At 39.6% G+C, this 12,867-nt stretch overlaps 1 protein-coding gene and 1 long non-coding RNA gene across 5 annotated transcripts in view; one reads left to right on the top strand and one right to left on the bottom strand.

Moving 5' to 3' along the window:
• Positions 1-1,869: 1,869 nt before the first annotated feature.
• On the bottom strand, positions 1,870-7,863 carry LOC107079575 (uncharacterized). Of its 3 annotated transcripts, XR_001480518.2 has the most exons (3): positions 4,813-7,863; positions 3,440-3,660; positions 1,870-2,353 (listed from the first exon to the last, which is right to left on the bottom strand). It is a non-coding gene; the product is annotated as an uncharacterized lncRNA (long non-coding RNA). The 3 variants fall into 3 exon arrangements; XR_011181705.1 differs by having other exon boundaries at positions 3,440-7,863; XR_011181706.1 differs by having other exon boundaries at positions 3,533-7,863.
• A 141-nt stretch (positions 7,864-8,004) lies between these two features.
• LOC102684483 (DNA topoisomerase I) overlaps positions 8,005-12,867 on the top strand; it is a 29,671-nt gene continuing 24,808 nt past the window's right edge. For both annotated transcript variants that reach the window (XM_006639521.3, XM_015364852.2), the window contains exons 1-2: positions 8,005-8,290; positions 8,606-8,630. In XM_006639521.3, coding sequence (XP_006639584.2) covers positions 8,258-8,290; positions 8,606-8,630 — 58 coding nt within the window. In that variant the 5' untranslated portion in view covers positions 8,005-8,257. The remainder of the gene's footprint in view (positions 8,291-8,605; positions 8,631-12,867) is intronic.

Here is a 12,867-nt window from a genome sequence, read left to right as displayed (position 1 = left end):
TTTTGCCATTTTATCTATGACACTGATTAATTGCTGTTAATGTATTTACTCTTTTATTCACTGTGAGTGGTGCCTTCTTATCCATGTACATGTCAGTCCTTGCTGGGCATTATATAATTCAAGGCATTTACCACTGTGACTCTGCTTCTGGGCAGAGCTTTGAGAACTCCAGTGTAATGAAGATCTCATTCTGCTAATACTCCCAGAGCTTTTCCTTCAAGCTGCAGTGCAGTCTTTGACAGGATTTTCTCTGAACGAGCAGCTGAGAGCCGACCTTTGCAAAACAATTATCATTTCATCTTATCACTGCATATTAACAGAATTCCTTATCTGAGATTTTACTATTGTATCTCCTTAGTCAGAGCTATTAGCTAAGAACTCTCTGGGGCAGTTTGTTTTTAATGGCATGTGTTGAAAATGTTTATCCTGAGGAGACTGAAATGGGGAACAGTTCAGATGAGTCTGGTAAAACTAATTCGGCGCTTGGTTTTTTTTTTCTAGCCTTGCTGCCTTCCAGTTTCTGTGAGAATTCCAAATGTGCAACTTTTACCTTTACCCCACCCACCCAGTCTCTTCAAGAAAGGTTCCAAGCACATATGGAGTCTTTTCTCAGCCCGTATGCGAAACAGTGTCCTGTACACTGCCTTAGCTCATCATGCTGTCAAGTGCAGCACAAGACCGTTACGAACAAGAGGCCATTCGCCCAATCTCGTCTGCCTGTGACTAGTCTTTCAGCTATATCCACGTGCTCAGAACAATATACCTCCCATTTCTGGGGCTGAGAGTTTCAGGAAATTTATTTTCTAATTGCAACGATGGAATATTCCAACGTTCACCTTGTGTGCTTAAATCAAAGCAGTACTTTTAAGGTACCCTTGCATCTGACTGAATCTCCGAGAGTGTGATCTCACAGTCTCTGCATTCTATCTTATACTGTAATATATATCTGGGTAACCACTGAAAGAAAAATAGCAATTCTAGCTCCTGTCCTGTTACTGTACCAATTGGGTTATAAAAACAATCTCCTGATATCTGGTCACTCTTGACATCACCCTAAAGTGTACCATCGAAGTAACGGATTAAACCAGCTGTTTCACTGAATGCCTAGTAAGTGCAATAATCAACATGGAGTTTTTTCTGGTATTTGTAAATGATTTTAGCATTTCAGTGCAGAAATATCTAAAATGTGGTCTACATTGATCAGTATGAGTGGTGGGTGTGTGTGCCCCTTTTTGCTAAAGCAAGCCTAAGCCTTATTATATAGTTACTTTTGTTACTAAACTACAAGTGCAAAGTAGAATAGCTCACCATTCTTTCTGAAATGAATCTAGCACAGATACATTACAAACTATTAACTAATATTCAACTGTTAACATTGACTATAAATATTTAAGTTTTGGTTTGATTTCATCCTGGATGGTCCTACCACACTGCCAATGTCTTGAAAATGGGATTCTTAGCCAGAACAAAGTGGTATTAAGGGAGAAAATAACGCCCCCTTCTGTACAACAGCGGAATTGGAAAAGTTTCTAGAGGTTCTTCACAGTAATGTTTTAGATAAATTCACTTTATTAGCCATATACAATTTCTTGTATTAGGAATTTGTCTTTTCGCATACTACTCTCCATGAGAGATTGACAGGGAGAGAAGCTTGGGGTCAGAGGGCAGGGTCAGCCATTGATACGGCACCCCTGGAGCACTTGGGGTTAAGGGCCCAACGGAGTAGGATTCCTCTGGCGGCCACGGGATACGAGCCAAAAACCTTCCAGCCACAGGCGCAGATCCTTAGCCATAGAGCCACCACACCGCAAGTTTTATGTGCTATTGTTCTATGACTTATAAATTGTTCATGAATATCTTCTGAAATACTGATTTTTTTTACATGGTACCACATTTTATTTCTCTTTGAAATACAGATGAGGTATGCAAATCTGACCAGAGTCTCCTATGGTTGCACATTTCACCTTAAACAAATTCCACTTCAGGAGTTTGATGAGTTCTTATATTTCACTGTTTATAAAGCTGATGACAAAAGACTAAATTGGGAGGACATTCAAATAGGGCATCTCTTCAGTGATGGGACTGTGTTATTTATTCCAGTTTGTTATACAAACATTGCTGTGATGTCCATGACAGTGGAAAATTTTTCTTGTGGTTTTTTTTTCAGTAGGCTTGCATTAGTCACAACGAGATAATAAAATAGATGTTGTTCAAGTGTCTTGCAGTACAGCTGGGTGATTGGCAATCAAAGCTTGGATCACTGCACTAATACTGCTGGGCTCCACCTGAAGCTTCTTCTCTGCAACCTGCTCTTGCAAATAGAGGTCTCCTCCGACATCTCAGGACCTTACAACTGCATAAAGAAAAGGCTGAAAGGTAAATTTTTCCTTGCACATTGTAATTGACTAGAATCCTGTATCAAGCTGCACAAACTCAATATAAACGGCTATTCTTAAACTAAAACTATGCAGACCCGACATTTCAGTCGACTGTCAGCATGTTTGATGTTTTAGTCTTTGCTGCTACATTTTATTATTTGATTTTACTTTACATTTCAGACCAGGGTGTGATGGAGGTTCACAGCAGTTTTGTTCAAATTAAATCAAATTCAGCCTTTTACATTTTAAAGCTTTCAGAGCCTGTTTTGAAAGTTTTTCCGAACTGACCACTTGACTTAAGTCACTTCGTGACTGTATTAGTTTGAACTCCTACTATTTTGATCAGCTCTGCACTGCATTATTCGATGGACTGTTTTGCTTTAGCGCTGTTAGTTCCATAGGACTTTTTTTGTAGGAGGTCAAGTTTTTAAATATTATTAGATTATTATATTAATGGCAATGACATATTTTACTCCTGGCTGTAGCCTTTCATCAGGTTTGTTTTTCCATCAAGGTTATTGTCTACCATTTGACATTCTGCAGAATCATAGGCAAACAACAAAATCATATTTTAGACCCGCAGTTCTATTAAATATTGTTTATCCGGGGTTACTATTAAAATACTTTTTTGCTTCCTTCTAGGCTGGTGTGTCAACCCTCTGAATGGTGATGGATTACCTCTTCACAAACTCCACTCTCAAGTCTCTTTCTAGCAACCAAACATGCATGATATTCTACAGGAATTGTGACCATAATCCTATTGGAATCCATTTTTGGTTGACTTTTGACATTATCACGATACTCCTGGGTCTCCCAGCCAATATCGCTGTCCTTTGGCTTCTAAGAACAAGCAGGTTCTCCCCTTCTGAAATACTTGTCCTTGTTGTGAACGACACATTGTTTTGTTTGAGTCTGTTTTGGGACTTATTGTCTTACTGGTTTAATGACCCCTCGATGATATACACCACATATTTCTTTTCTGGGCTGAACCTGTTTGTGAGACCGCTGCTCTTTTCTTGCATCTGCATCGATCGCTGCCTGGCTGTGTTGCACCCTCTCACCTATATGCTGCTCAAAGAAAGCAGAGCCAGGCTGGTGGGCTGTGCTGTGGTGACGGTGGGCTGTCTGGGCCTGTGCCTCTTCATGTGCCTCACCGTCTACAGATATGCCTTAGAGTACGTAGCTTTCTCCATCCCTCCTATGTTCATGCTCATGGTTTTCTGTAACCTCTTCATGGTGAGAGCCTTGAAGACGTCAGGCCCAGGTCTGGAGAATACGCACCCTGTGAAGAAGAAAGCCCTGAAAACTATTGGAACTCTCTTAGCTGGAATAGTGATGTTCTATTGTCCACTAGTGCTGGTTTCTTTTGCTTATTTAATCACCGGTAACAACTACTGCACTTTGTCGGACAATATGGCTTGCATTTTCTTGCCACTGGGCTATGGGTGGGTGACCTTAACTAGCTGTCTGGGGTCCCTTCATTACTTACACTCAGCAGGCAAATTGCCCTCTTGGAAATGGACAGGGGTAACTCAAAAGGGTCCGTAACTGATCTTATATTGTGATCTCTTAATCTTTCATGGCCTGAATTTTTGTTTTTGTGCATAAAGTAAGAATTGCTCTTTGCAAAACAATTAGAGATTTTTCTTTTGATGGGAAAAAAAAGTCAAAAATATAATAGAGTAATATTTACAGGCAACAGGAGCTAGAGGTCCATAAGCCATGTGTGCAGCAATGCGTAATGTCCTGATGTTGTTTGGTTATTGGATGATGGATTTATTTAAGGTGTGCATGTAGTGTTTTATTATAGGCATAAAATGATCCATTTTATACATTTTTCAAGGAAGAGTGAGACACGTCACTGACTAATGATTCAGCTGGAAAAAAGAACCAAAGCGTTCAATGAAAAAACAGCCGTGTGGTGAAATTAAAAAAGCAATGCTTTTTCATTCATGCAAAGAAAAACTTTGCGGAGTGTGCACCTTGAATGTGGTCGAGATTCATTTATTTTACTGGCACACAATTCACATCTGGCATGTTGGAAGATGAACTCTGGCCAGTGTCCACCTGGATTCTGCAGGCTAATGTATTTTGATATGACTCTGCAGTGCTGCCATGCCAGAAGCCCAGATTCAGAGTTTATAGATTTCTTTTAGTGATGTTTTAAAGTCCTTTCAGGCCATAAATGGTTTTTAAATACATACACAGGCAGATATGAATGTTAACACCCATTTATCTTAAGCCAATTCTGTAGAACATCTTGGATACCACTTCTTTGGGTAAAAGGGCATTTGTTACATCTAATAAATCAATGAAAAGCTTTGTTTAGATAAATGCATGCTGTCAATCTGCACATGTGACAGTTTGCAAATGTGTATGCCTGCATTGCATGTCTCCAAGAGGACATCAAAAAGTGCATCTGGGAATTACTCACCTTGTAATTTGTAGTATAGGCCTTTTTCGCATACACACTCATCTGCTACCACTTCACGCAAGCTTAATGCCCTTGTTGGTTGGTTCCCGAGCCATTCCTGCTGCACCAGTAGAATGTCAAAGAGCTGACGCCTTAGGGCTTCCTCCTTTGGACCAAACTGGACTGAAAGGAACAGCTTAAAACGAGCTCTTCAATACACTGCACCTCTCACTGTATGCTTTTCACCTCCAGCAGTTGCCTTTTTTCACTGCAAAGCAACTATGCACTGGAAGAAGCACTCTGAACTCCTGTGTATATATATCTAACACTGTACATATGAATGCACACACACATACGTTTCCTTGGCTATATACACTGTAATAGAAGGTTAAAATCTAGAGGTATCAAACCAAAAGCTGCAGTTGCAAATTTCTCAAAATGTTAATTTAGTTATTAGAATAGTGTATGAAAGTATCTTTGTTGGAAAACAAATTGCAATTTTTGTTAATGCTTTTGATGACTTTTTAAACTCTTATATTCTTATTCTTCAATTTTGCTTATAAACACTATAGACAGGTTTCGGAGAGAATATTTGTGAATTTCACCGTGTCCCATATGGGATTTGAACCCACAAGGTATTGTAAGATGGGCTTTTTAGATTTGTGTTTGTTTTCTGCCTAATGACACTAATAAACTCCAAATGTTTAAAAAAATAACATTGTAGATGATCATCTTTCGCATCACAAAATAAGGATAAACCTATCGATAAACATTTGTTTACTGTGAATTATAATAGATGATTACATCTACTGGGGAGCACTCCTCACTCCCAGGTCCAGTTTGTGCATTGCGTTTGAGAATGCAAGCTGTGACATGCAAGCTGTTTGCTGGTATATGCTCAGTTGGTGCTGAGATTATTCCATTATTCCTGGGTGTGCCACTGACTGATGGTGTATTCTGTTTTTTAAGAACTTTTAACAGCTTCCAGCTTCTCTTTGGACCTCATTTATCTTAGTCTCACTGTCAATCAGATATCTTGCATTGCTTACGTTCTGAGATAAATTAATTCACTTGCTTAATTATAAAGGGGAGCATGAAGGCGCATTGGTTAGCATTCTGCCTTGCAGCACAGAGCCACTGGGTTGCTGTATGAAGATTGTGTGTTCTCCTCGCGTTGATCTGGGTTTCCTCCAGGTGCTCCTGTTTCCACCCGGAGTATGAAGACATACTGACAGGTTAACGGACTTCTGGGAAAACTGACCCGGGTGTGAGTGTGTGTTCCTGTCTGTGTTTGTCCTGCGATGGTGTGTCCCATCTTGAAAATGAAAGGATGGAAGGATGGGCGAAGGGCTGTTTGATAAGAGTTCATCACTTTGTTGCTTTCTCTGTTTTTTTTTCTATCTGATCCACTGCTTTGGAATGCCATCGCACAAGTAGATCAGAGTGAAGAAGGGAGAACCTGATGATTATCTGAACCATTTCAACCGAACCGGTTTATGAATTCACAAAGATCGCCACTAAGATCTGCAGGCAAAGTGTTTGCATGTGTACATGACAATTAATATATTAAATATTAGAAAGAAAAGAAGAAAGCTTGCTGGGATATGGTCTGGCTCCTCCTCTACCCTGTATTGTAGTATTTAAATGATGGATGGAATAAAAGAAAAAATTGAATGTTGTTATTACATTTTTTTTTCCAGATGTCAGGGTGTTAATTTTCAAACTGTGATCTTTTATGTGTCCAGTTGACTGTTACAGGAGTCACGAGAGTACATAAAATTCACAATTATAGATCATCCCAGAATAAACCATGAATGACTTCACTTGAACTTCTCATTTTACACTGGGCAACACGAGGCTTACCACAAGTTGTTATTCAAAGTGTAGATAAAATAAACACCTTTAATTATATGCTATTTTTATAAAGTTTTGTCTGTCCTTGACAGGTTAACCTGTCAAATCTGACATGGAATGTGCAACATTCATGATTTCCTTGATCTTTTACTCTCAAAAGTGGCCTGGTGTTCTGTCTTGAAACTACTGGAAGGCATGTTATATCTTGTATTTATACTGTCTTTTTCTTGCTGCTAATGTCACCTGTGTTTGTCATAGTAAAACCAAGTCCTATTGTTGTGATAGCAGTGAATCTCTAATGTGCAACTGTGTTTTGACAACAATTAGAGAGGAAGGCAATATTGTTGTGTCAGTGGAATTTCAGGTTTAAAAAAGGAACTGTGTTTTTGAGAAATTCTGAAAAACATGACCTCAATCATTACAGCCCAGGTGACTTGCAACAGCAGAAAGGAAGCTATGATGTAACACTGTGGCTTCTGTTTATCATGGTATCTGGTTTTAATTTCAGAAGCTCTTGCATGCTCACTTTATTCAGGGGCAAAAGAACAGAGCCTTTATTTATCTCTCAAGTACGGGATTTTACATCTTATGAAGAGTAAACAGAGCCTGTATTTGATAATATGGCCTTTGCTGGCATTCAATGTTATTTGGCTCATGCAGCTTTGATTATGCACCCATGATGAGAACTAGAAACAAGGAAACAGAAAAGCATCAGAGCTACTGGAAACCTACCTTGAAATCACATCAGAACAGTATTGCTCCACCAAATCGATTCAACCGGATACAAACACTCTTCACAATTAGGGACACAATGCCAAGCATAGTGATGGGGAAACTACTGCAAAAAGGCATCGGATGAGACGTAAAAAAACCGAGGTCCTGACTCTCTGCGGTCATTAAAAATCCCAGGTAGTTTCTCGAAAAGAGTAGGGGTGTACCCTGGCAGAGTATAACCCTTCAAACTCTTTAAAAACAAGCGTGCTATGACTAATGTACATGTCTCTCTAACATGCCTTTGTTAGAAAATAATCCAGAGTAAGTTATTTGTACTATTGTCTAAAGAAAATCAGTTTGGCAACTGCAACGAAAAGGATATTTCAATCAACACAGTGACACGCGGGAAAAAAAAAAACAACAACAACTGGTCGGTCTTAACAACTCCCGTTTTTAATAATAGCGAAACTCGGTACAATATCTACCAACGTGACGCGCAGCTCCTGCCGTGCGCTCGCTTTTGTGACGTGGGGGTTACATCGCTGGTGAAACCCCACGAGTCGTTTCCTAGGTGCGTCCACGTGTGTGTATTTCTTGGAGCTGGCGCAGGGGCACGGCACATTCACACATCGGCCGCGGAGATCTTCATTGCCACATGGCTAGCGGCTCCCCACGCTCGCACTAGCAGTGCTGGTGTGTGCACGCAAAATGGGGAGGAGCCAGTAGGCCGAGACGCATTTTTTTTTACCCATTTAAACGAGCTGAGCATGCGCAGTGAATAAAAAGTGGGACTTAGTCTGTTACACAACTGTTTCTTTCTCCATTCTGCTTACTGCTCCTCGCCGGCAATTGCTCTCAAGACATTTCATACTTTAATTTTAAAATAAGGAACCAGGAAATGAGTGGGGATCAAGTTCACAACGACTCCCAGGTAACGTTACATGAAATATGTTGTGTCATGATCAGTAGACCTCGGCTTTGACAGATAAGGTTTAAATCGTAACCTTAAGCTGTAATATAGTGAAAATTGATGGTAGAAAATTGAACAAAATTGCTTCGTGTCCGCGATCAGAGAGTACGTTGGTTTTAGGAGGTGTTGGTGGTTAACTAATAACTTTATAAGAAGTTTAAAGCCATTTTTGTGCTAGAACAATCTATGAAAAGCCATTTTCGCATAACCTTAGTTGAAACTTACTGTACATATATTTTTAATAATAGCTTGACATCTATAAATATTTTTTTTCAGATCGACACGGGATCTCGAGTTAATGGTAAGTATTGTGTCCCCACCAAATGTTATGTAATTATACTTGCTCATTTTCTATATTTTACTCCCGTTAGTGATGAGCCTGTATTCTGTAGTTAGTTTTTTAAGGACAGAAATGGCGTCCCAGAGACTAAGTCCCTTCTCCTTTACTCTCAAGCTCCTATTGTTCAAATGGAGGGCTTATAAACCACACTTAAAATGCTCCGTTTTTCCAGATGAACCCGGATTCTGATAGGGATGGATATTGTTTTTCCCAAAATGTCCCCCGATTGCTTCTGGAAGGGGCTTATAAGGGCGTATTTTGGTGCCGAAAGTTGGGGTTTGGGGGTTGAGGACTTAGTCTCTGCGCCATTTTCTTTTTCTGTGCTTAGTCTCTCAGTGCCGAGAACACAAAGTGCAGATCGCCGTGATATGGAGGTATGGGGATCTTCTTAGGAACGGTTTGTAGGAATGAACGCGTCTTTTTTTTTCCTTTTTCTTTATCACAGTGCAATATGAGGGGTATTTAATTACATTTATTTTCAGTTTTTATTTTTTTAAGAATGTGATCTTTAAATTGTCCGCCGTTATTAGAATATCACACCGGTTTGTGGCATAATGTTTAAAATATTTTTTTTAGACAGACCCTTGGCAATGTTTGGGGTTCAAACGTTAATGCCAGAGGGGTAGTTTAAAAGTGCACAGTTATATTTTACTATCATTAATGAAGGATGTTTTCCTTAATTGAACCCTCGTAATTTTTGAATACCACCATTAGCTGTTGAATTATAAACTTTCAAACTTATTATGAAAAAAGGTAACCGGAGAAAATAGTACAGTGAACTTTATTTTGGCTGCATTTTGAAGAATACTGCCTTGAATTGGGTTTCTAAGAAAACAGCATAGTTTTGTGAATTTAACAGTGTTACCCATTGTGTCATTTTAACCAAAAGGATGCTGGGGTTTTGAAGGTGGTAAGGATTTGTGCAAAACCTCATTTGGTGAAATATGCTTTTGAACTTCAGGTTTGACCAGGAGGCTAAGATATAAATTGAATTATTTTGTTTTATTAAAATATGTTTCCAACGTCTTCCACCTCCAGACTTTTGAACCTCCCTGTAGAGGTGACCTATGCTGTCAGAGACAACTTTTTAGTTTTAAAATCAAAGTGTGTTGGATTGCACAAAATGTGTGTTTACTGGGCACCTATGTAAAAAGGAAACATCGTTGTCATCTGCATTCCTTTTTTAAAAAAACTTTGTACAGCCTGGAGATCCCGGGTTTTCCAGAAATTATAAAACTGTTCAGTGTAATTTTAATTACCCTTTAATGAAAGTTAGGGCTAATAAAGAGTAGCTGAATTTCAAAATGTAAATGGAAGATTCTGTTGTACTGTTTATTTTATTTTTTGCTTAAACTTATCCATTTGATTTTTGTCTTTTTAGTTGTCTTTCAGCTTACTTAACCTGCTTGCTTACATTCTATGAGACTAGTTTGTCGTCGGTGATGAGCAGCACTTTCTCCACAAGTCGCATTTAAGAAATGTTTTTGTGTCGGGGGTTAAAGGGAGTGTATTATTGTATGGAAAGCAGGTATCGTTTTTTTTTTTCATTTCAACCCTCACTTCAGCGACCGTTTGGGACCGAGGATGAAACTTCAGTTCAGTATATAGTCTTGCTTGTTTGAGAAGTACTTCTCTGTTTTCCTTGGAGAAGGCCGTCTTTCCATTTTAAACATTTTGAAATGTGGCCGACGGCACACTGGTTAGAGAATAATCTTGTCTTTATGTTGCACTTTAGTTGCCACACGGTTCTGTTTACAGTGCATGTTAAAAATTAATTTGCTGAAAAATCGCTCGCAATCAATCACGTAAAATGTTCTTAAAGTCGACAAAAGGCGACTTCGGTTTTTCTTTCTCCCCCCTCTATGGAAGACTGTTCCAGGCATCCTATCTCTGGAGTTGTGAATGTGTTGCATGGGCGGTAGCAGTGTTAGCATAGTTAGCTAAACCTGGTTTACCCCAACCACCACCACCACCGAGGCCCTGAATGACTGAAAAGTGTTACAGTTATCTACGCTATATACAAAAAATCCAACTTCTTATTCCTAAAATGAAATTAACTGAAAGAAATTGCTGGTGGGCCTTGGAGTTGTGGTTGTGTGAGTGAATGCAATGTCGCTGTTGAGAAAGCATGTTGTGATTGTTTGGAGGTGACTCTTTTTTGTTTTGTTTTTTTCCACACTGCAATCATTCTCCTATCCTGAAGTATACGCGTGCAGTGTTAATAGAGGTAGGCCAGTGACTGCGTTCTTTCCTGTCTCGCACAGAAATCTGCAGACCAGAGGTGCAGCACTATTCAAACCAGAGCTTACACTGGGCTGTTTTAAAGTTTCCCTGGGCTCTAGTGTGTGAGATTGAAGGCAGGCACATGCTGAGCCTCATGTGTGATCCTAGTAATTCAAAACCTTGTTCTTGGAGCAGCTCACATTGGAAGCTCACAGTATGTGCATTCCACTGTCAAAGCCTCAAGAAGAGGGACTGTAGAACTAAGGGACTGGTGCCCAGTGATCGTGATCCTGTTTTTCCTGGGGGTCGGTTAATCAACCAAGGTCTGGGTGAAAAGCCACCTTGAGATTAAGCAGTCTAAATGGGGTCACAACTGAAATAAGTTGGCTTGGAGATCCCTGACTTCTCTGGTCGTCAGTCATGCCCTTATCATCCAGGTCGTTTTTGACATGAAGGTGTTTAATTGAAGTACAAGTTACGTTATTGAAATAAACTAAAGCTGAGCTGCAAACCTTATCTTGATTCATTGCTGGTGGTACATAGCTGGCAATGAAGGCAATCAAATACAGGAAGCATGTTAGAAATTGCAAGATGGTTTATTAGGGGCAGCTTTTTAATTCAGTTTTATTGCTCTGCAGTTATCCATATATGAATGTTTGCTCTTCTGTTAATGCTTGACCATGACCTTAGCAGGCCTCCAGGCTTCAGCGTTCACTTGCTCTGATCCTTGAACTGATCAGTATTGCTTATTGATTAGGGGGAGTCTTTTTGGAACTTAAGGGAAGTGTCAATTAGAATAAATCCCTTATCGGATTTAATTAGGAGTATTTGGGGATAAAATAAGTTTTGTGGTGTCATGTTAAAAAGATGGCATATATCCTGAGCAATAAGAGTTCTGTGGTCAGTTTGGGAAGGGTTTAACACTCAGTTTCGGGATTTATTTAAAGCTTGTTTAGTCTGTTGGGGAAGATATGGTCACCTAAATGCTATTCCACTTTCTTGTGTGAAACGTACATTGTTAATGGGTCCTCAGTCTTCGCATTTCTTTGCTCACCAGTTTAGTTACCACTTAAAACTCTGTTCTTGAGAGAGCTGCAATGTACAAATTAATTTCAGAGTCGTGTCACTTTGTATGTGAAAGCATAGTCTGTATATTCCTACATTGCATTACCAGGCTGGATGGGAAGGTGACCTTTCTTTGATTTTGTTTCATAATGTGCATTTTTTCATTCATGGAATGCTTTTTGCAAGTAAATGAGTCTTCCAAGGCTTCTTTTGCAACAGTTACATTTCTACAGAACCTTTGATGGTGGCGGTGGATAAGTGATTGAATGTGGTTATTGTATTTGAGTAATCGGTATATCCGATAGGCTGTCCTTTACTTACAGACCTAGGCCTGTCACCTCAGTGTGCATAAAATCACTGAAAGGTGAACATAACAGAGTTGGAAATGGTAGTATTCTGCTAAATGATGGGTCCCAATATTTGTGGAAGGGGTAAAAACAATAAGGAAAATGTCAGTTTAAATAATTTTTTGTTCCGCGAAGGCTTGGAACATTGAAGCATTTGAGATTTGAATATCCCTAGGATAGGTAGGATATTTCCACAGACCTGTGAACAAGCTGTAAGGCACGCTTTTTTCTGAAATTTTCTTCTCACTTTGCTGTGGAGAAACAAACAAACATTGCAGTACATCATATGTAGGTTTCCAGAAGACTTTGTGTATTGATACAGTGGTGTATTTCAAATGCAGACTGCAGGGATACACTGGGATTGGGTGGGAGGACTGGGAATTTCTGAGAAGACCACAAGGCGAATAAGTGCTGTACCAACACTTCAGAGCAAGAACTAGCCCACGATAAGAAGAAAAATCCCAAGGCTGGGGCTCGGTGATGAAGGGGTCTCTTTGGTGAGGGCTGGAGACTTGGCTGAAACAACTGCCTGATGTTTTCAGATGTTTAAAAGTAGACTCATA

Source organism: Lepisosteus oculatus, chromosome 16 (assembly GCF_040954835.1).
Source record: "Lepisosteus oculatus isolate fLepOcu1 chromosome 16, fLepOcu1.hap2, whole genome shotgun sequence".
NCBI lineage: Eukaryota > Metazoa > Chordata > Actinopteri > Semionotiformes > Lepisosteidae > Lepisosteus > Lepisosteus oculatus.
This window is presented reverse-complemented; position numbering and strand designations above follow the sequence as displayed.